General features: G+C 29.6%; 1 protein-coding gene across 1 annotated transcript; it reads right to left on the reverse strand.

The window, feature by feature from the left end:
* Positions 1-1,194: 1,194 nt before the first annotated feature.
* On the reverse strand, positions 1,195-3,193 carry LOC107924433 (glutathione S-transferase F9). The gene is made up of 3 exons (XM_016854879.2): positions 2,647-3,193; positions 2,495-2,543; positions 1,195-1,890 (listed from the first exon to the last, which is right to left on the reverse strand). The coding sequence occupies exons 1-3, from the start codon at positions 2,788-2,790 to the stop codon at positions 1,436-1,438; spliced, it is 648 nt and encodes a 215-aa protein (XP_016710368.1). The 5' UTR covers positions 2,791-3,193; the 3' UTR covers positions 1,195-1,435.
* Between the last annotated feature and the right edge of the window lie 19,277 nt (positions 3,194-22,470).

Genomic DNA, 22,470 nt, shown 5'->3' on the forward strand with positions numbered 1-22,470 from the left:
TTATAATATGAGAAAATGTTAACAAAATATAAAAAAAATAGAAATTGTTTTGTAAAAAAATTATGAAATATAATGTAGCATTTAGTCTCATGTTGTTTGTTAAAAGAGGAAGGAATCTCACATTGTTTAAGAACAAGCTGCAAACTTATTCATGAGTCTATATATACAAATATCTCATATCCCACATTGCTTAAGAAAACAAGGGAAATGAGATTTTGAGTCTATATAAAGATTTGCTTTGTAATTTTTATTTTCATATTAATTGTGTCCCTAGGGGAGCGTTTTTTCCATATCAGCAAAGCGCATCCACGAGGGCGAGATTTTTGTTGACATGGCAAAAACACTCCTCCAAGAAAGCACTTTGCTGGCATATTCCTTGAAATTGCGCTGACATGGACGCGTTTTGATGGAAAACGGCCTAATCCAATAAATAACCCAATAAACGGTACATTTTTGTAATTATATTTTTTAAAGGACTTTTTTGGATAAAACGACCCAAGTTATGGGAATGAGTTATGCCAGATAGTAGTGGGCATTGTTCATGGCACTGCTCTAAACACTCTATATTATTAAATTATTATAAATATTGTTATTAAGTTTAAAACTAAATTATTATTAAATTTTAATACGTATCTTTCCATGCAAATTGAATGAGTAATTACTATATCTAAGTTTTTATTATGTATCTTTACATGCAAATTGAATGAATATAATTAATAAGCTTCTACCTCGTTCCTACGGTAAAAGAAAGTGATGTGTTTACGAAAATTAGATAAAGCTAAGCTCAATGAGCAGCAAATTCGCTAAAGAGGAATTAAATGGTAGGATCCTGACTTTTTAAGCCACTTCACTTGTTTGATATCATAGTAAATATAATTTACCTTTTTTACACTACTTATAATCATAAATTTTGTATAAATTATTAACAATAAATAAACACTATAATTAACTTTAATCTTGTATTAGTTTAATGAATAAGGTGTTTATCATCCTAAATGTGATTTGGGTTTAAATTATGTTAATCGCATTACTATTAACCTCAACTTTTATTAATGCCAATGCCAACACTACCAAAACCTTTTGGACAATTATTTCGGAAATTTAAACCAACGAAAAGAATATCAATTAAGTAATAAAACCATAGAAAATAAAAGAAAAAAATTGCCTTTGAAGCACATTCAATTGAGCACTTGATTCTCTTTGATATCTCCAGGATTTCTTCATCTTTATTCATAACATCAAACATACGCAAACACAACGATAACTGTAACCCCCCTACCCCTATCAACATTTTATTGAACTGTAACTAACATAGGATACCTAGTTGGCCTCTTAAAACAGACAAAGACCAGACCCCAAACCAAACCAAACTGCTAAACAACAAAGCAGACAGTATTGAAAAGATCCCATCCCCAGATTGCATCATTTTCATTTCTTAGAAAGGAGGAGCATAGAGCTGGAGAACCTTCTGCCAGGACGGTCTGCTGCTAATATCATCCCACCAAGCACTCACATGCTTCCTGCTGGTTATCATGTATTCCTTTCCCATTTGACCCACCAAGTACTGAGTAAATGGCAGGTGGCTCAGGTCAGCAAGGCTGAAGAAATCACCGGCTAAGTACTTGTTCTTTGACAGCCTCTCCTCATAAATATCCAGCACTTTGCCTAGCTTTTCCTCGCTTTCCTTGATCAAATTTTCATCAGGAGGGAACCCCATCTTGGAAGCAAACATCACATGTAGGGTCAAGGCGTAAATTGATGGGTTGAAATTGTGTGCCTCAACTTCTAGCCAATTTTCCACTTGACCCCTTTCCTCTACTGTCTTTCCCAGTAGATCAGTCCCTTGTGATTTGTATTTTTCTGCATAGTACCTTATGATTGCACGGGATTCTGCAAAAACTCAAATTGTAAAAATCATCATTTGGTGCTGTTTAATTATTATGAATATTAAAGTAAGAAAGATTTGTTTTTAAGAAAGTGGTTTAGAATGTCATCTTTCTTTGCTAAAGACTTAAAGAGTCAGCACTCACAAATTAAAGTCTTCCTAGGCACTTCTATCAATCGTATTCTCTATATTATAAAAATATGGAATTCACCGGCACCACTGCTTTCTTTGTTTTCTAGGAAAAGGACTACCACTTACATTATAATATGAAACGCTGGAACCAGTCAACCACTTTGATAAAAGGGCAAGTAAAATTGTATTTTACCATTTTTACTAAATAATAAATAAATCAATTTTTTAATAAATTGATTATTTTATAAAAAATTTATTTATTTTTATTGTTAAAAATTGATTTTTACTTATCAATATGCATACCACTTAATAATACAACTAAATATATTTAGTTTTTAATAGAGAAAAAAATCAATCAATAAGAATAAATTTTTAGTGCCCTTTATTTTAATCTTATATATTCTCAAAGACCCTAAAAAATTTGGGGGAGAAGATAGCATCTGAATCTACATGTAAGAAAAACAGGAGATAAATTACCATATAAAACATAATCTCCATCTTGAGTGACAGGAACTGTTCCAAAAGGCTGCAAAGAAGAGATTGAGATGATTGATTGTTTAACATTAATTTTCACTGAAAACTGGAGTTCTTTAACAAAAAAAAAAAAGGTGGGTGCTTAAGAAGGTGACCTGGAGCTTGAGAAATTCAGGGTCTTTGTGCTCTCCTTTAAGCAAATCAACAGGGACAGTCTCGAATTCAATCTCCTTTTCAATAAGACATGCAATCACTCGCTTTGGAGAAGCAAAGGCTGGGCCATACACCTTCACCACCATTGTTGTATCCAAATTGTTCACTGCATTTAACAGTGTTTATGGCCTCTTCAATTTATAGAAAATTGGCTGCTGCAGTGTTTTCCCATTATTGCCCCCCATAGGTGGTAGGTGGGACTTTTCTGCTCTACTGATTAGGAAGGTTAAGGCTAGTGTTGTCAAATGGAGATGGCCCAATTAGTTAAAAGATTAACACCACCATCTTGTTTTTCTATAATTGGAGGTGGGATATGAAATTATTTGAAATAGATATTAATTTTTTACTATCAAGTGGAGATTATTAGCAGCTTACCATTTTTATTATTATTTGAATTTGAAGTAAAAACAAAAATTGAACAATTCTGTGTTTAAATTAGTAACGTCCAATCCTCAAAAACCAGAAAAAGTAACGTACAGCATCTCTTCCAAGGTTGAGAGATACATCAACATGGCATTATTACAATGGAGAATCAGAAAACGGTAGGTGGCTTGTTTTGTCCTATAATATAACACTAGATTAAAATATGAGAAGCGCTTTTTTACCTAAATAATACAAAAAAATAAAATTAATAATTGAAATGTTATGTCCATAAAATTATTTATTAAAATTGTATAGTTTTATTGATGCCGTGTGTCAAATTTAGGAACTTGTTATGCAATTTTTTTATTTAGAGTGATTGTTAGAAAAAAAAAAAGGAAAAGGTGTTGCCTGGTATTGTGGCAGCACTAAACTTTAAATATGGCTAATTGTCTTGTAAGTCCTATTTATTTATTATTTTTTATTCCCCTTCAATTGATTATATTATTTTTAAACAAGCTCTTAACTTATTTTTATAGTTAAATAAGCCATTAACTTATGATTTTTACTCATAAAAGTCATTTATTTTAATATTAAAGTAAATATATTTTGAAGTTCAAGCTCTTATCTTAATTTTTTGTTAATGCAATAAAAATTATATACACTTTAACATCAACATAAAATCTAAAAAAGTAATCAAAATTTTTAAAAGAGTAGCTAAGAATATCATGTATATAAGCACTCTCAATAAATTTTAAATTTTTTTTATTTAATAAACCATTCACATCAACATAAAATGTGAATTAGTTTATATTTTTTTAAATAGTTTTACTTTGGGTAAAATATATTTACTTTAATATTAAAATAAAGGGCTTCTATGAGTAAAAACCATAAGTTAAGGGCTTATTTAACTACAAAAATAGGTTAAGGGCTTGTTTAAACATAATATAGTGAGCTGAAGGAGAATAAAAAGAAAATAATAAATAAGGAGGGCTTACAAGGCAATTGGCCATATTTAAAGTTTAGTACCGCTACACTGTCAAGCGGCACCCTTTCCCTTTTTTTAGCCGCCATTCTAAATGAAAAAATTGCATAATAGGTCCCTGAATACTTTAGATCATTATATTTTAGTCCGATGCTGTCAATTTGATAGGCGGCACAAGTAAAACTATACCATTTTGGTAAATAATCTTATGGGCATACCATTTCAGTTATTAATTTTATTTTTTGTATTATTTAGGTAAAAAAAGCCTAAAGGAAAACACCTTCACCACATTGCATATCATTTATCCTTTCTATTCAATTACATTTCTCCCTACACAAAAATAAAATGATGCAGGTTTTTGTATTAAGAGTTAAATTGTAATTTATATATTTTATATAAAAAATAGATAAATTAGTTATTGTATATTAAATCAAATAGCAAATTAGTTATTTTATTAAAAGTATCATTTATTTCTATTGTTAAAAACAGGTCCATGTACATCATCATGATGCACACATGGCATCATGTGTAGCTCTTTAATTATTACATTAGTTCTTTCTATTAAATTTTTTATCTAACTTATAGGGACTATTACCCATTTTTTTAGTGAAAGAGAGTAAATTGCAGTCTAACACTTAATACAAGAACCTTTATGGTATTTTTTCTAATAAAAGACAAAGTATATTTGCATAAGTGATCAAAGTAGCCATACCCAAAAGCCAATGCAAGATTTCTGCTTTAGGGTTAGTTTGATATTTGATAAGTGTCAAAAGTAACATATTTTGACCTCATTCTTAGTGCATTTTTTGGTGATTATACCGTTGGCCTACCACAACAAATTGTAGTGGCAATTTAAGTACTTTTTGGCATTTAATGAGTTTGTTTTCTAGCTATTTTAGTATATTTTATTGCATTTTCAGTTTTCTTAGCTTAAAGTTAAATTATTGCAAAATAAGTGTTTTTGCACCATATTTCGAGTTAGTTGACTTATTGGGCAAATGCCGACCTTAAGGTGATTTTAATGAGCTTCATTAAGTGTGCAAGACACCTATTTTTAAGCCCAAAAGCATCAGGAATGACGGTCGAGTTGCAACATAAACTTTTGGGGTCGCAACACAACTAAACCAATTCTAGAATTATTATTCGAAGTTGTGTGTCACGACACATGTTTAATGGAGGGAAAAATTAATTAAGGGTGTTTTAGTCTGCACAATCTATATTTAGTGTGATTAAGGCTTGTATTTGACCTAAATTGAACAACTTTGCCTATATATAGTTAAGCATAGGTTAAGCTCTGGAGCTTTTGGCCAAGCCATTTGTTGGGGACCGACCTGTATAAACAAAGATATAGTAAAAATTGAGAAGAACAAACGCAAATGCTTTACGTGGAAACCCCTCAAAGAAGAACAAAAAACCATGGGCAAATGAGGCATCTACTTAACATTAATAAAGTAAACAAAACGAGAGTATAATGAGAATACAAAAACCCAAGCCCCGAATACAAAGCTCACACCCAAAGCTCTCACAAAAAGGGTTTCACAAAATTCTCTCAAACTCTCACCAAAACTCCATATGCGACTATATCTTGTCGCCCTCAAAAGAAAAGCCTTATAATATATATCTTTAATTTCCTCTTAATTGGCCGCAAAAAATAGGGATATAAAGCCCCTTTAAATAGGCTGGTCGCAAAAAATAGGGATATAAAGCCCCTTTAAATAGGCTAAGGTTAGAGGTCTAATCATACTAAAATATCCCTGGAGTAATAAGAGTTTAATTGGGAAAAATAGTAGAGTTTAACTAGGAGAAGAAACCTAATTTATGTGGGGAACATGTTGCCACGTTGCAACGTCCCCCCATTCGCATCGCCACTACGTCGTCCATAATCACAACGTCGGGAAGCTTCTCATCGTAACGTTGCTATTTGTTCGGCTGAAAATACGAGCCACAACCTGTACTGTTTTTAGGGTTTAGTTAGTAGATTTAGGATTTTAATTTAGGTTTTATTTTTTAAAAAAATATTTCACAACTTAACATGTTCACTATGACCGATGGTTTATTTTTATTTTCGGGCTTCAAAATAGTCCAAAAACATAAACTCATTCCTGCAGTCATTTTTTAAGTAATCCGTATAGGATTGAAAATGAATCATTTCCATTTTCATTTTTATTTCAATTTATATTTTTGGAAACCTATATTCATTTCCAAATGATTCCATTTCTCCATTTCAGAGAAAACCATAATCATTCTTGAATGTTTCTCATTTCTCTTTTCCTATTCATTCCATTCATTTATATTCAAACACGCAATTCATTTCTAGTTTCAACGAGCTAGCAGAGGGACCGATTAGACATATGTAGTTGAGGCTCAAATGATTTATAATTAAGTTCTAGCTTTTTGCCTATTAATTATAAACCCATTTAGGCTCGAAGTCACGTTTAAAAATCATGTGTCTCACAAGTGTTCATAAATGACATTCGATGCACATTTGCTTAAATTGTTTATGTACGTCTCCAAAATCCAACATTCGGGTTGATATATAAACATAAAAAAAAAATCTAAACATCATAATAACTAATTTTCTTACCGTTTGTAATTGAATATCGGAGATATGTTTGCCATCCAAACAAATAAGTTGATTTGCTATTTAAAAATTATAACGAATAAAATAAAATTGAAGAAAATAAAATTCAGAAAAAGAATTAAAAAATAACTAAGAATTGAGAATTGATGATTAAGAATTTAGGATTGAGGAATGAGTATTGAGTATTTTTGGTTGAAAAAAATTAAGTTTAGAGGGGTTTGTATTGGAAAAGTTATGGTTGTTGAAATATTTTTAGCCATTAGAAAAGTTACAGTTAGAATAATTACCGTAAGATGCGTTTTTATTCTTTCTTTTGAAAACGCATCTTAAAGGATGCGTTTTCACTAATGTGACAATGGAAACTTTTTTCTTTCTCTAAAAATAAAGTAAATCTATAAATAAAAAATTTGTTTTTCAGCATATTCCTATTATTCTACCTATAAATATATCTTAATCATTTAAAAATTTATGTGTTTAAACTAATAGAAATACTATCCAAATTTTTAAAACATAATAATATTTTAAATAATAAATAATATTATGAACATATACCATCCTAAAATTTAATCAATTGCAACCTGTGCAAAAAACTTATATAAGTTTTAGAATTTGTTATGAGATTAGGCCAAGCTTACTGACTTGTATTAAACAGGCTTATGACTGGGCAGCTCAATTCTGTCTAAATTTTGGGTTTCCTTGTATCTTTAATTGCAAAAATGTCGAGAGGTTGAGCTCTCTCATCTTTTGTGTAGCATCTTTGAATATTTGATTTATTGCAATAGAATAAGATCATTTTGTAAAAATAGAATAGGATTATAATTAAATTAAATAGACAGAATTTAATGAGTAATTCTCTTTATTTTTATAAAAACATTAAAAAACCAAAAGATAAATATATCCTTTAATCTTTTTTTTATAATAAGTTGAAACGACAAATATACCTAATCAATCACACTCTTGAAGTAAATTAATGTTTAAATTCTCAAAATATATCATGTTTTAACATAGCTCTTAAAATGTATAATTTAACTTTTGGCCTTTTAAATTTTACAATATTTTAATTTAGTAAAAGATAAAAGTACACTTTATCTTCCAAAAAATGATAAAAATTTGATTTATTCTTTTAAAAAATATAAATATATAAACTATTAAAATTGTAAAATTACATTTCAATTCTCATAAAAATATGCAACTTAATTCTGGAATCTCGAGAAAAGTTTTTGACTTCGTCTCTGTATTTTAACATTGTATTGCATATGTTATTAACTTCGACGCCACGTTTAGTTCACAAGGATTAAATAGTTATGCTGTCAGAATTAAATATATTTAAGAAATTAAACTTAAGAAATTATTTGCAAATATAATTAAACAATCATCTTTTAGATTTAATGGAAAATTATATAATGAAAAATATTATATAGTATTTAATGTTAAAATAATTTGCTTTTAGCCTGGTTATATATTAACATTTCTGATTCATTCTCTCGTCTCCCTCACAATCATCTCCTCTCTCTCATAGTCTCGGTCTCAGTCTCTCGTCCAGATTCAAAAAGCAGAAAAATAAAAACCCAAAATTCAGCCTTCTTCCGTCACCTCCATCGTCGTCTACTACCACCTATGAACACTGTCGAAATCATTTTTATTTTGAAAAACGGAGATCGACTTTAAAACGAAAATTGAGTTGTCACCAATCTTTTTTTTAGGTGTAATTGAGCCACCTTATAGAACATTTTGATCCACAAATTTTAAGAAAACGGGTTCGGGAGTCGGTTACGTACGAGAAATGATTAGCACCCTCGACACGCCCAAAATTGGTACCTAATTAATTAATTAATGTCTTAACGTCTTTAAAAACTCAAAAGAAATTGCATTACGATCCCTTTTTTATTAATGTTAATTTTACTAAAAAGGGCTTGAATAAATCAAAACAACGTTAAAGATCATCTCGTCTCGAGATAACAAAAAGTCACATCCCGTAAATTAGGACACGACACCTTGGACCTTTGAGAATGAGCTTGTTTTTATTTTTTTATTTTTGAAATCCCACGTGTTTTAATTTAGAAGGATATTCAGTTATTTAGATTCATCGAGAAAAATCGAAACTCCATAAGTTAGGGCACGACTTTCTCGAGTTTCTAAACACGGAATATTGCCTTTTTTATTTAAAAATAATGTATTTTAATTTGAAAGGATATTTGACAGTTCAACGAGAAAATCGAAACCCCGTAAGTGAGGGTACGATTTCTCGTTTTCTCAAAATACGAAATATTGCTTATTTTCAAAATTCCTCTTTTTTACGAATTTGGATAAAAAGTAATGAAATATTTAAAAAGATATACGATTAATTGATTATATTAAAAAAAATTGTTTAAACCTTAAAAGGTCATGCGTGGTTAATAATGATAGTGCAACATACATTTGAAGTAACAATGACATACATAATAAGATATAAAATATAGCAATGACATCAATAAATCATAATGTTAATATGCATAAACAATAATAATGATGATGAAAATGATAATATAAATAGCAATATTAATAACAATAATAATGAATAATACAAAAATTGAAAGTAAAATAATAAATAAAAAATAATAATAATAAGGGCAAGAATAAAAATAAACAAGCCAATAAATAATAATAAATAAGCAAAAACTAAAAATTTGAAACTAAAAAAAAACTAATATTAAACAAATGAATAAATAAATATTGTGTAAAACAATTTTAAAAAAATAATATTAATAATAATGATGATGATATTAATAATAACATAATAAAATATCTAAATTTTAAATTTTATATAAAAGATATAACTAAATAAATAATAAAAATAAAAGTGAGGATAAAATAAGATACGTGTATTAAAAAAAGATAATAAGATTAATATAAATAATGAGTAATTTATAGTTAAAAGGATATAGATAAAAAATAATAATGAAAAGATATAATAAAATAAATGTATTTTTAAGAAAAGTTAGATAAATAAATATAAACAGAAATATAATAATAGTAATAATATATTAAGTTAGTGAATTTAATAACAAAATAGTAAAAAATAGCAAAAAAGGACTAAATCGAACCTTCAAACAAAATTTTGGGACAAATCTGAAATAAAATAAAAGAAAAGGACCAGATTGAATGCGTGAATAACAATGAGGGACCAAAATGAGAAATAATCCCCCTCGAAAACGCGCAGCTTCAAGGTGGACTTAATTGAAAACTGAAATAAATTACAAGGCCAAAATTAAAGATAAAAAAAGACTTATAAAAAAAGACTTAATTGCAAAAAAATAAAAAATAGAAAGACTAAACTAGCAAATATCCCAATAATAAAAAACACGCAGATCCTGGCTCAAGCGGGTCGGGTTACACGGGTCAGCCTTAAACGGCGCCATTTTAGCCCTTAAAAAGCAAAACGACGCCGTTTTGCTTAATCTATTTAAATCAAAAAAAAAAATTCTTCATTTTCTCACCTCTTCTTCAGAAAAAAACAAAAGAAAGAGCTCTCAACTCTCTCCCTCAACCCCCATGGCCGGCCTAGCTCCGGTTGTCGGTCCACCGTGGCGGCCGCCGTACACAGGGGTCGAAAAATAAAAAAACTATTTTTATTTTTATTTTTTTCAGCTTCCAAGCCTAAAGGCGTCCTTTTTCATCAGAAACGACGAACCTCGGCAACCCATGGCATCGAGATTCGAAGAGTCAGGTTAGTTCGCCCTCCCTTTTTATACTTTCGTTTATTACTCTTTGTTTTGTAAAAAAAAAATGAAACAACAACAGAGTGAAATAGAAAGAAAAAAGAGAATATAACAAGATGAAAGAAAAACCTTTAGAATTTTTTTTTGATTCTTTGATATTTGTATATATTTCGTGTATGTAAAAAAAATACAACGAAAGGTTCATGGCTTTATAGCCGAACCATTACAACCCTTTTCTTTTTTGTTCTTTTTGTTCTTTTGTGCTGCTATCTTCTGTTGTTGCTGTCTGTTTTTGCAGGTACGGAGGTGTTTGCTGGCACTTGGTGGTGTACAGGCGTGTTGACGTGGAGGTGGAGGCGGCGGCTAGCATTAGGCAGACCTAGGGTTTCTTCTAGCTGAAAATGTTTTAGGTTTTGTGGGTTAGGGTTTAATTTGGGCCTAGGGTTAATTTCGGTTAATTTTAGGATTTGGGTTTTAAATTTGTATTGGACTTGGATATTTTATTTATTTTGAGTTTTATTCTATAGATTGGGCTAGGCCAAAATTAGCCTATTACAAGGTGAATTAAACATATTGTAATAGTTATTAATTAATACAATTATGTTAAGTTATTGATATTTATTTGTAATTTATTTATTGCTTTTTATTTTAATTAATGATGAATTATCATTTTTTTGGGTGAAAATTTAACATTTTATTATACATGGATAGCGCATGAAATTCATAACTTAATCATATATTAAATATTATTCTTTAATTTTTTTAGAGATAATGATATATTTGTTCCTTGAATTTTGATTAATCTTTTAATGTTGTATTTGTACTTTTACGTTGTTAATCAATTTGATATCTCTAAAGTGACAGTGTTAACTTTTGATTTGTCGCAATACGTGACCCAATTATAAAATGTCGTGTGTCACTTTTTTATTAAAAAATCCAAATAATGAGAGGGACCTCAAGTTAGTTAACCCCTTTTGTCTTCATTCCCTTTTTCTTTATTTCTTTTATTTTCTGAAAAAAATACCCTCCATTTCTCTGACTTTTTATTTTCACTGCTATTTTTTATATCTATTTCCTCATTTCCTCAGCTAATTTGGATATTACTTTGTTTTATTTATTACATTTTTTCAAATTTTTTTTTCTATATTCTTTGATATTGATATTCTGAATATTATTAATTTCACTTCTAAATTTAATTTAAATATTACTTTCAAATTTAACAATAAAACTGTGAAAGTTGAACGTCGATAATGACAATAAATTGCAAAAAAAGAAAGAAAATAGAACACACAAAATTCTATGTGGAAACCATGTCGGGAAAAAAATCACGAACAGATGAGAAGAAAATCTACTATGTCGAGTTCAAATGATACAAGAGGAGTATAGACTATGTCTATTTATAGGTTTGTAAAATCATATTCTAATCAAAATCTAATAGAAGTAATGCAATAAGGTTAAAACACCTTCGGCCCTCAGCCTCTGCTCTCACAGATCCCACTATTTTGTCTCTTATATTTTATTTTAACAGGTATTTGAGTCACACAACTTTAACAAAAACATATTTCAACTAAATCAAATTAAAAAAAAAAACTTCACGTATATATATTGAGAACAAATCTCAGTCCTTTATGATTCAACAGAAAATTTTATCTCCAAAAAGAACACAAATTCAAGAAAAATACAGCCATGAAAGCATTGACCATATACAAATTTCATCCTGTTGCTGGAAATGGTGAGGACGACCAATCCATGTTCCAACTCAATTCTAAAGTTACCAAAAGTAATTTTATCTTCATACAAAATTTTAAAAGAATATCTACATTTAATAAAATTTGAATTCAAAATATTATAATATTTAACACTTCAATTTTACGATTTTAAGTTAAATTTAATTATTATATCAACATTTAAAAAAAATTGTTACATTTATCTATAATTTAGTATAACTTAGTGTGTTTAGCACTATACATAACATTATTGTTACAATGGACCAATTGGTGTAATCTGTTTACCTTTGGTCCTTATTTTGTAGGTCTCCATCGTGTCCTTAATGGAAGGCTTATATTTGGCAATTACCTAACTCACATGGAGAATTCCATATTCTCATTGCCACTCAAACTTCAATCAATTAAAGTGATAGATATACAAGGCAAAGGGACCATTTCCTTTAAAGAAAAAGGTAATTATTCCACACTAAACACCTAGTTTTTGTTTTGGAATCAAATCAAAAAGCTGGATGGAATGCACTTTCGACTTATGGATGTATTTTTTAATATTTATATTTTTAGATTGTAAGGGTTATGTCTCTATCTTAACTTTATGTCAAAAAGAAAAAGAAATTGATTGTATGCATGGGATTTTCATATTTAAATTAAATTTTACAAATAAATAATTTATCTCAATTGCTTTAAAATGTTTATTCATTGATAAATCAAAAGTTTACAAACCAAAGAAAACCTAAATCCATTTTCTTTATTGGTAATATCATTATATATAATTTGTAACTTAATTTTAATTATTAATTAATAAATCTAAATACTTGTGACCACCAAATAATTTATTATTTTAAATATCTATTTCAATCTTAATAGTGTATTTAATTTAGTAATAACTTAATAAATAATCTTAAAAATTACAATGGTTTATTATGTATAATTGTAAGTTTAATCATTGGATATAAAAACTTTACATTATATTAAATGTGAAAATGATTTAAAAATAAAATTCGTTCAACACAAATTAAAAACATTAATAGATTAAAAGTGATAATGATTTTATTATTTAAAAATATATAGTGAACGTAAAAAGAACAAATTTTGGATATTACGCAATCTTTAAAAGTTTAAATATAATATATTAATAATATTAAAAAAGTTTAGGTAAATAAATTTTATATAATGAAAATAAATATATATCATCACGAAAGATATATCACGTGCCACTAAATTAAGTTTTCATGACATGATTAATTATATTCACTATACGTAAATCAAGTAAACTTATTTGGTAACTTTAAAAATGAAATTTTATAAAAAAAATAAAATAAAATTAAATGATTGACATTTAAGACCAAATATATTAAATGCTTTACTTGTCAATATTTTAAGATAATTTCCATAAATGTATACATATAGGATTAGTTGTATTTACTATACTTATTTGGTAACTTTAAGAAAGAAATTTAATAATTTACAAATTCTACTTGAATTAAAATTTCAAAGTAAATAAATAAAAAATTAAATGCTTTAATCAAATATATTAAATGCTTTGAATACACAAGAAAGGGCCACTTGTCAATATTTTACGCAGCCAACTAAGATAATTTCCATAAATTCTTCAGTATATATACAAACACACACACACATTCTTTTCCCCTGCAATACTTGAGTTGCTGATGATTTTTATAAAATTGTTATTATTTAAATAACAATTAAAATATTTAACAGTCATAATCATACAAATTTATTTTTAACTTATGTAATCTATTTAAAATTTGATAAAGATATTTATTTTGAGCTTTGAAATTTTTTAAAATTGATTTAAACTTTTAAAATGCATAAATTTTTTTTATAAATTAATCTTTTTATAATATATATATTTTATTTTTTGAGCATTAAATAGAAAACAAAAAACATAAAAATAGTTTTAAAATTTTTAAGAAGTTCCAAAAAAATTATATAAAAATTTTATTTCAAATATTTGTTAAAACAATTTAGTTTTAATATTATTGATAAAATGGTATTTCAATTTTAATTTTTAATAATTATTTTTTCTACATTTTAGATTTTAAAAAATATTATAGGTTTGTAAGAGCATTTAAAATGTAACACCTTATATCCGACTCCATTGTCGGGTCCGAGCTACAATGTGCCACATTCGTTGCTAAAGCAACTAATGTTATAATCAACACAATTCAAACCATTTAACATTCAAATACAAACATCATAAGCAAACAATATGATAAGTAAACATTCTCGGGTCTTATACAAGTTTATGGAAGCTTTAAGGTTAACTCGAGATAGAATCAGGACAAAATTGCAAAAGTTTCAAAATACAGGATTGACATAACGACGTGAGGGAGTTCCTCATCTCGATGTGACAAACTGTTTGATTTTGTCTAGACGACGGGGTTCCTCATCTCGCCACGACATTATAAGCATTTTCTCGTCACAACGTCACATATTGTTTCTATAATTTTATAATGATTGTCAACCTGTAATTTTCCAACCAAGTTTCTAAACAGATTCAAACTTTAACCAACCAATATTTGCAACTATATAGCCTCAATTCCTGCAACTCAATACCTTATACAATATTAAGCCAATACATTACCACCTACAAGCCATTTACCTGTTGCAAACCATTTAAATCATTTACATACTTACCTATTTCACCAACTTCATATATATTTATTTGCAACATTTCATACCAATTCAAACTACCTTTAATTCCATTACAAGCCATATACATTCAACCAAATTCTAACATTAACCGTTAAACCATAAGTGTATATACACATAACTTTATATACTAAATTTGACTCAACCTAGGTACATGTTTTATAACCAACAAAATAGATTTATACAAACATTTTCGAGTTCGGGATCTTGATTGGATGCTGAAGTCAGTACTTGGGAATCTCGTTTAGGACCTAACCTATACACGGAAAAACAAATCATACACTGAGCTATAAAACTCAATGGTATTTCTATACTTCAAATCAATATAACATAAATATTTTTCAAATGTAAATAATCAATTCAAGTCTATTGTTCAACTAATTCGTATACCAAATTGTAACATAGACTTAGTGATCAATTCATTTGGTTATTTCATATCTTACTTTCTTGCACCTATCTAACCATTTTCCATATAGACTTCACTTTATACATACTTGATCATTTAATATCACCATTTATAAATGTAACACCCCAAACCCGGCCTAGACATTACGGTCGGTTTATGGAAGAGGTTACATAACTAGATAAAAGAAAGTACTGTTGTTTTGAAGAACCAATTCAACCAGGTTAAAACTTCATTGTCTTGCTTTTTGAAAAAAAAAACAGTTTAAACATGTCAAAAGATCAAGTTAAATTCGCTTATAAATGTAGCCCGCTAAAGTTATTTTTAATGAATGATGCGGTCTTTAAGAGCACAAAAAATATATGATTCCTTATTAAACAATGAAAAAGAATAGTAAAGGGGAAGTAGGGTCAAATCCTCAGGGATCGGATTGCACAAATGCTTGTTTCTCGAAATCCTGGACAGAATCTTGCCCAAAAAAACCTGCATTCCTGAAAAAAATAAAAAAAATAAAATTTTAAAGTTTTGATCTGGAAGTGAAATAAAATAAAAACGAAATTAAAAGTTGAATTGAAATTTCAGAAATTAAAAGTAAAAATAAAGTTGAGAAAAAGATTTCTTATGGTGGATTTCTAGCCTCCGGTTGTCTCGATTTGCCTTGAGTTCGATCCTTGACTTTTAAGTGACCCTTTTCAAGCAGAATAAGCCATTTATAGTGGAAGAGGACGCTTACGACCACCAGCTTCAAGGATTTAGACTTATGATTTGGCAGAACCTTACTCTAGCCAATAATCGCTTTTGTGGGACTATCTTCTGCTAGATCATCACTTCCCAATGACGAATACCATGCCATTTTGTCTCTTGGACTCGTCAACCTCTGATGCAGAAAGCCAATGGACCGACTGTGCAACCTTTCCAAAATGTACAAAGCGGCCATTCATTGCACAAGTTGAAAAAATCACCTATTAAGGGACATGGACGGAAGCGTCAGCCTCATAATGCGGAGAAGCGATGAAGACCCTGTTGAGAAGGCTAAGTGCGGATTTTAAGCCTCATGAACCTTTTTGGGGAATTTCGAAAACCTTCGGCTAGATCAGATTTAGTAGCTCATGATTTTTTGGGAAAAACAAAAAATAATGAAAAGGGAATTTTTATTGAAAGAAAATATGGAAAGAACAAAAAAGACTAAATTTATAGGGGAGAGAGTGTTTACAGTAAAAGATGGACAAAATTTGTATCACTTCATCCCCTATTTATAGTACTAAGAAACCTAGCCTATTCCTAATTAAATTCTAAAAGATAATTAAAGATAAATAAAAATAAATCTTAAATTTAAATCTAAATAATTATCCTTAATAATTATCCTAATATAATTAAACATTAAATAGAGTCTTGTGCTATAAAATTTCTTCTTTTGTATTTTTGCCCCAAAAGCCTTCCACACTTTGCATTTTCGGCACCACTTCTCTCCTACTTCGCATGTTGGCCCACTTATTTCCAAATTCACGCTTTTCGCCTTCAAATATACTTTTGCCTTCAATTTAATCCCTAAAAGATAAAAGACCATAAAATAACCCAAATTAGTAGAATCATACTCAAAATAAACATGCAATTAGCACATAAAATATGTCGTTCTAGAGTATTATCACTCAAACTTAGTTTGCAGCAACAATTACTTGAAAACTTAAAGTTTCGTTTTGGTCTCTTTAGGAAGAATTATTTATCACTTGAGCTTTATTTAAACTATCCATTTTAAACCTTGTGAACTAAACAAACATAAAATGTCCAAAAATTAATAAACCACAATAGAGTCCGAAATGTTCGATTTAAACACATAGAATAAAACCATAATATAGTATATTAAAACCGTGAAATCCGAGTCTCTAGTGACGCAGTCCAAAGCTAAGCTAGGGGATCACCTGAAACAAACAAAAACGTGAGCTAATAGCCCAGTGTGCATTTTGGCCCAAAGTTCAAAGATCATACATCAATGATATATATACAGTATATCACATATCGCATAAATTTCAGCTTATTCATATCTTATCACATTATAACTTTACATACGGTGGCATTTCATGCTATATCATATTAAACATATCATACGTAATATATCTTACCCCTATTCGCTACACACCAACACAATCCAACGAATCACACCATGTTGGACTACATAAGCCCGTCCATCTAATGACACCATGATGTGGCGGTATGCCACCTTATAATTGCAGTTGGGCTGCCTTACACATAATTTTGCGGTTTAGCTACCATATTTGTAGTAAATAGTACTATATACACTTCGTCCAATATATCATATCCTACCCTATGCATAAACAAAACATACATATATTTTATACATAATATAATCATAAACAGATGACATGCTTACGTACAAAATTCATTTATGCATAACATATCTTATAGTTAAATTTCATCATACAATGTTTATCATGCTTTTAATGATACACATACAAGCTTACATGCTAAACTTACGGTTTTTTTGACTCTTATAATATCCTCAAACCCAAATATCAAATCCTCTAAACGACCCCTATCTGGTCCCTAAAATTGGCCAAAAAAGCCCACATGATCATGTGGCCTACACGGCCCAAAAGCCTAGCCTGTGCCACCTACACGGTTTATAGAATTGCACACGGTCGTGTACCTCACACGGCCTACCACACGGCCGTGTAGAAACTGGGCAGTTTCGTAACAGCCTCTGTTTTGTGATTTTATCGAGTTTCAAAGCGATTTTTAAGTTGCATTCAGACACCTGATATCCAAATCAATCTCCCACACGTCCAAAACTCATGAACCCTACGTTCATTTAACACATCACATCACTTAACCATTAAAATCGATCAAAATTAACATATGATTTGCCAAAATTTCAGTCCTAAAAATCATAATCGAACTCTTACCACTCAAAAATAGTGTCCCAGACGAGTCTTATTTCGTTGGAGAAACTTGATTCCCAAAACTTTCACCTATCCAAAAACCATGGAAAATACTTAACACGATATTAAATAATGCAAATACTCAAACTTAAACTCAAACCCCATTGAAAAACACCCTAGAAAATTAGAAAAATAATAGTCGAATTTACACTTTTGATGAACCAAAATTGCAACAAATCCAACACTAAACCCCCACATTGAACCAAAAAGGAAACGCACCCAGAGAATAAATCAAGAAACTGTTGAAAGAGATCCCAAATATTCAAGAAGAAAAAGAAAGAAAAGAAAAAAGAAAAAAATTGCAGAGGAGGATGATGAAAATAACAAAAGCAGACGTGAAAGCAAGAAAAGAAGAAATGGGTGGTTACTAAGTTGAGAAATAAAAAGAATTTTGATAAGATTTAAATCAATTAAAATAAATAATAGAATTTAACCATCAGATTTAGCTGAAACAAAAATAATTCAGACGTGCGCAAGACAATATTCAAAAACCAAATCTCCCACATATAATTACAATAACTATCCAATGATCTAACTTAAATTATTTAACATTAGATAACATACCATGCTTATGAAACTAGGGGCGTTACAATAAACATATACTCACGTATATATATACATACACATTCATTAATTTACATGTTCAATTTCATCTCATCAATTCAATCATTTTCGAGTCTATTGGCTTGTACATACTCAATCGACCCTCAAGGCTCGTTTCTAGCCAATCTGCATGGTCTTTTACATGTTATCAAATGTCACAATTCATATATGAGAAATTGTACCAGATCGTTCAAATTTCATTCCAATCTACCATATAGCCTAGCCAAATTATGTTTATATAATACTATTAACCTTACTCGGATTTCAAGATGGATATATGAATTAACCAATTTGCATCCTAATTTGGCATTGTAGTGCATCATCGAATAAACCAAAGGAAATACACTCACAGTGCATCATTGGACAAGCCGAAATAATTATACTGATACGCGTAGTACATTATCAGATAAATCAGAACAATATACTGGCACACATAGTGCATCATCGAATATACCAAAGTAATTATGCTGACACATATAGTGCATCATTGGATATACCGAAGTAATTATATTGGTACACATAGTGCATCATTGGATAAATCGAAGAATAGCCTGTACATTTAAAAAGTAACCAATATCCAATTTCATTATAAGTTTAATTCATATTCTTTCAATCCCGATTTCATTATCAATTCACCATTCCAATACTGTATATAACAAATCTCAACTCAATTTCATATATCAAGTAAGCCACACAACTTTCTATTCTATTCATTAGTCCTCTATCTCGATATACCATATCAATCATCTTCATTTAACTTATACAATTATTATATATTTACTTCATAACTAAATCATGCGATTTTACATTAACAAACAAGAATTAAATTGAACTGGATCATAGAAATACAAACCAGAATTCCGAGCTACTCGTCGATCACATTGGATTTTTCCTTTCCCTCTCGATGGATTTGGGTCAACGTTAGTTATGAATAATCACAAAACATATAGTACTATCTATTTCTGACCAATTCACAATCAATCACTGATTTATACAAGTTTTACAATTTATTCAATTTAGTCCTTAAATATGGGAGAAGCAAAACTTTCAATTTAAACCCTTGGATTAAAATCCAATTTCACAATTTATCATTAAGGACCTCTTATTTCTTATTTCTACTATCAATTTTACAATTTATTCAATTTAGTCTTTTTTACAAAACTAAGGATTGAACTTTATAATCTAATCCTTTTTCACATCTAAGCTTAAAATCTATCAATTTAACACCAAAATCCTCAAGAAATCAACAATGGAAACTTTCAAAAACTTGAATAATTTTATAAATTGATACATGGACTAGTTAAATCAAGCTCACGTGACCTCAAAAACATAAAAATTACAAGAAAAATTACTTAAATTACCTATCCAATTTTTGACCGCATGCTTGGAACCCTAGCTTGGTTTTTCTCCTTTGTTTCTTTATAGATTCGGTGATGAAGGAGAAAAAAATAAAGATTACAAGCTTTAAAGTTATCTTTTAGACTTTGATTTATGTTAAATAATCTTATTTTAATTAATTAAAACATAGTTTTCTTAATTAACTAAGCCATTAATCTAACATGGTGGATTCCACCATCTTTTTACACTATCTACTAATAGCAATTGGTTTAAGTATCAATTTGATACTTTGGCTAATTAAAAATCTATAGCGATAAAGTTTTACAATTTAGTCTTTACACCTTAATTAATTATCAATTCATAAAAATTAAAGGACCAAACTTTAATACAATTTAATACTAGCCTTGTAAATATTAATTATAATATTTATAGGCTCAATTTACGGAAATGGAATTTTGAAATTTCCATTTCCGACACTATTAACTTTCGGATCATTACATTAAAAGTAAGTTGATGTAAAATTTTCGAAAAACTTCAAAGTTGTTTTGAAATAGTGAATAATGAGAAGAAAAAAAAGATAAATTTCAAAATTTATAGTAAATGTGGAGACAAAAAAACTTATTGGGCAAATAATAAAGCTATGATTTCAAAATTCTAAAACATTTAAAACCTTGGAGGATTAAACTTATAAGTTTAAAAATGAAAACTGTTAGGATCGACCCGATTAAGCAACGAACAAGAAAAATAGTGGAATAAATTGAGAAATTGTACACACAAATTTAACGTGGAAAAACCCCTCCAAAGAGGATAAAAAAACCATGGGCAAATATAATTTTACTATAATGGCAAAAGAACGAAGAGTACAAAAGACAGAGATAAAGACTAAACCCCAAAAACTCAAAAACAAAGAACCCTCAAAACGTAAACATAAAATTCTCTAAATGTGTTATGAGTTTTAATCTCTAATGGGTGTATTTTTCTAAGGTTGTAAAAGAGCCTATTTATAGGCTAAATTCATAGGTAAAATAATAATAAAATAATCTAAACTAATTAGTGTTTGATTGAAATAAGTAAACAGAGTTTAACTGAAAGATTATTTTTTAAATTTGACTGAAAATAGGAGTCATATTTGACAAATCTCCACCTTGACTCATATTTCCACAACGCCGTCTTTGCCAAAGCCCACCACGAGCCTATCTTGAACTATGCAGGGAATTAACTGAGTCGAATTTGTGCTTAGAAACTGGAAGACTTCTAGCCTTCGACTTGTACACTGTCAAATTAAAACTAACCCGGGTTTGATTTTCACGAACACAGTGCCCTAACTTTTCAAAACTTGCATCCAAAAGAGAATCTCTCTTCAACGAAACGGTCATACTTTTTTCCCTCCTATGACCAAGTTACCTCTGCTCCAAACGAGTTGACTTCAACTCCGTAACGGACGAGGGACATTCAATTTCACCGGTCACTGTAGAACATTCTAGAATATAAAGACTGCCGGTTCTTTTACCTTTTAACAAAACAAGAACTCCACGAGATACTTTAATGCCGCTCGACTCGATGTTGATTTTGTATCCTTTCAAGTCTAAAATACTCAATGAGATGAGATTCTTTCGTAAATCAGGTACATACCTGACATCTGAGAGTGTTCTAATCGTCCCATCGTGCATCTTAATTTTAACAATACCAATACCAATTACCTTACTAGATGAATCGTTTCCCATGTGCACAACTCTACCTTCAACCGAACTATATGTGGAGAACCATTCTCTATAGGGACACATGTGGAAAAAACATCCTGAATCTAGGATCCACTCGGACGTGAGCTTGGAGTTATCGCTTGTTGACACTAACAAAAATCATCACCATTTCATTGGCAAAATTAGCACTAGCTACATGTTCCTCGTTACTCTCAGCAGCTCTTTTATTTCGCAGTTTATAACAATCTACTTTGATATGACCTAACTTTTTACAATAGCTACACCTTTTGTCTCATTTCTTTGATGCTACCAAAATGGAAGCTTGCCTATCTGTCTTGCTATCCAAATGAAGCTCATTATCGAGTTTGTCTCTACTCAACAAATGACCCTTCACATATTCAAACGAGAGTTTGTCTCTACCATAAATCAGGGTCTCCTTGAAAGACTTGTATGGAGGAGGTAAAGAGCACAATAATAGCATAGCTTGATCTTCATCATCAATATGAACCTCAACGTTCTTTAAATCATTTAAAAGAGTAATGAGTTAACTGATGTGATCTCTAAGAAGCTCACATTCGTTCATGCGAAACATAAATAGACGTTGTTTCAACACTAAACGGTTAGCCAGAGACTTAGTCGCATAAAGGGTTTCTAACCTTTTCCACAAGGCAGATGAGGTCTTCTCCATCAATACCTCCTACAATACCGTATTCGCGAAGCACAACTGGATTGCAGACAAAG

The sequence above is a fragment of the Gossypium hirsutum genome, chromosome A11, assembly GCF_007990345.1.
Source record: "Gossypium hirsutum isolate 1008001.06 chromosome A11, Gossypium_hirsutum_v2.1, whole genome shotgun sequence".
Taxonomy (NCBI): domain Eukaryota; kingdom Viridiplantae; phylum Streptophyta; class Magnoliopsida; order Malvales; family Malvaceae; genus Gossypium; species Gossypium hirsutum.

What these genes read in the sequence shown, in the direction of transcription:
- LOC107924433 (XM_016854879.2), bottom strand. Translation starts at nt 2,790, where the DNA reads ATGGTGGTGAAGGTGTATGGCCCAGCCTTTGCTTCTCCAAAGCGAGTG. An exon ending in CTGAATTTCTCAAGCTCCAG is followed by an intron (nt 2,544 to 2,646) that starts GTCACCTTCTTA and finishes TCTTCTTTGCAG; the next exon opens with CCTTTTGGAACAGTTCCTGT. An exon ending in TGGAGATTATGTTTTATATG is followed by an intron (nt 1,891 to 2,494) that starts GTAATTTATCTC and finishes GAGTTTTTGCAG; the next exon opens with AATCCCGTGCAATCATAAGG.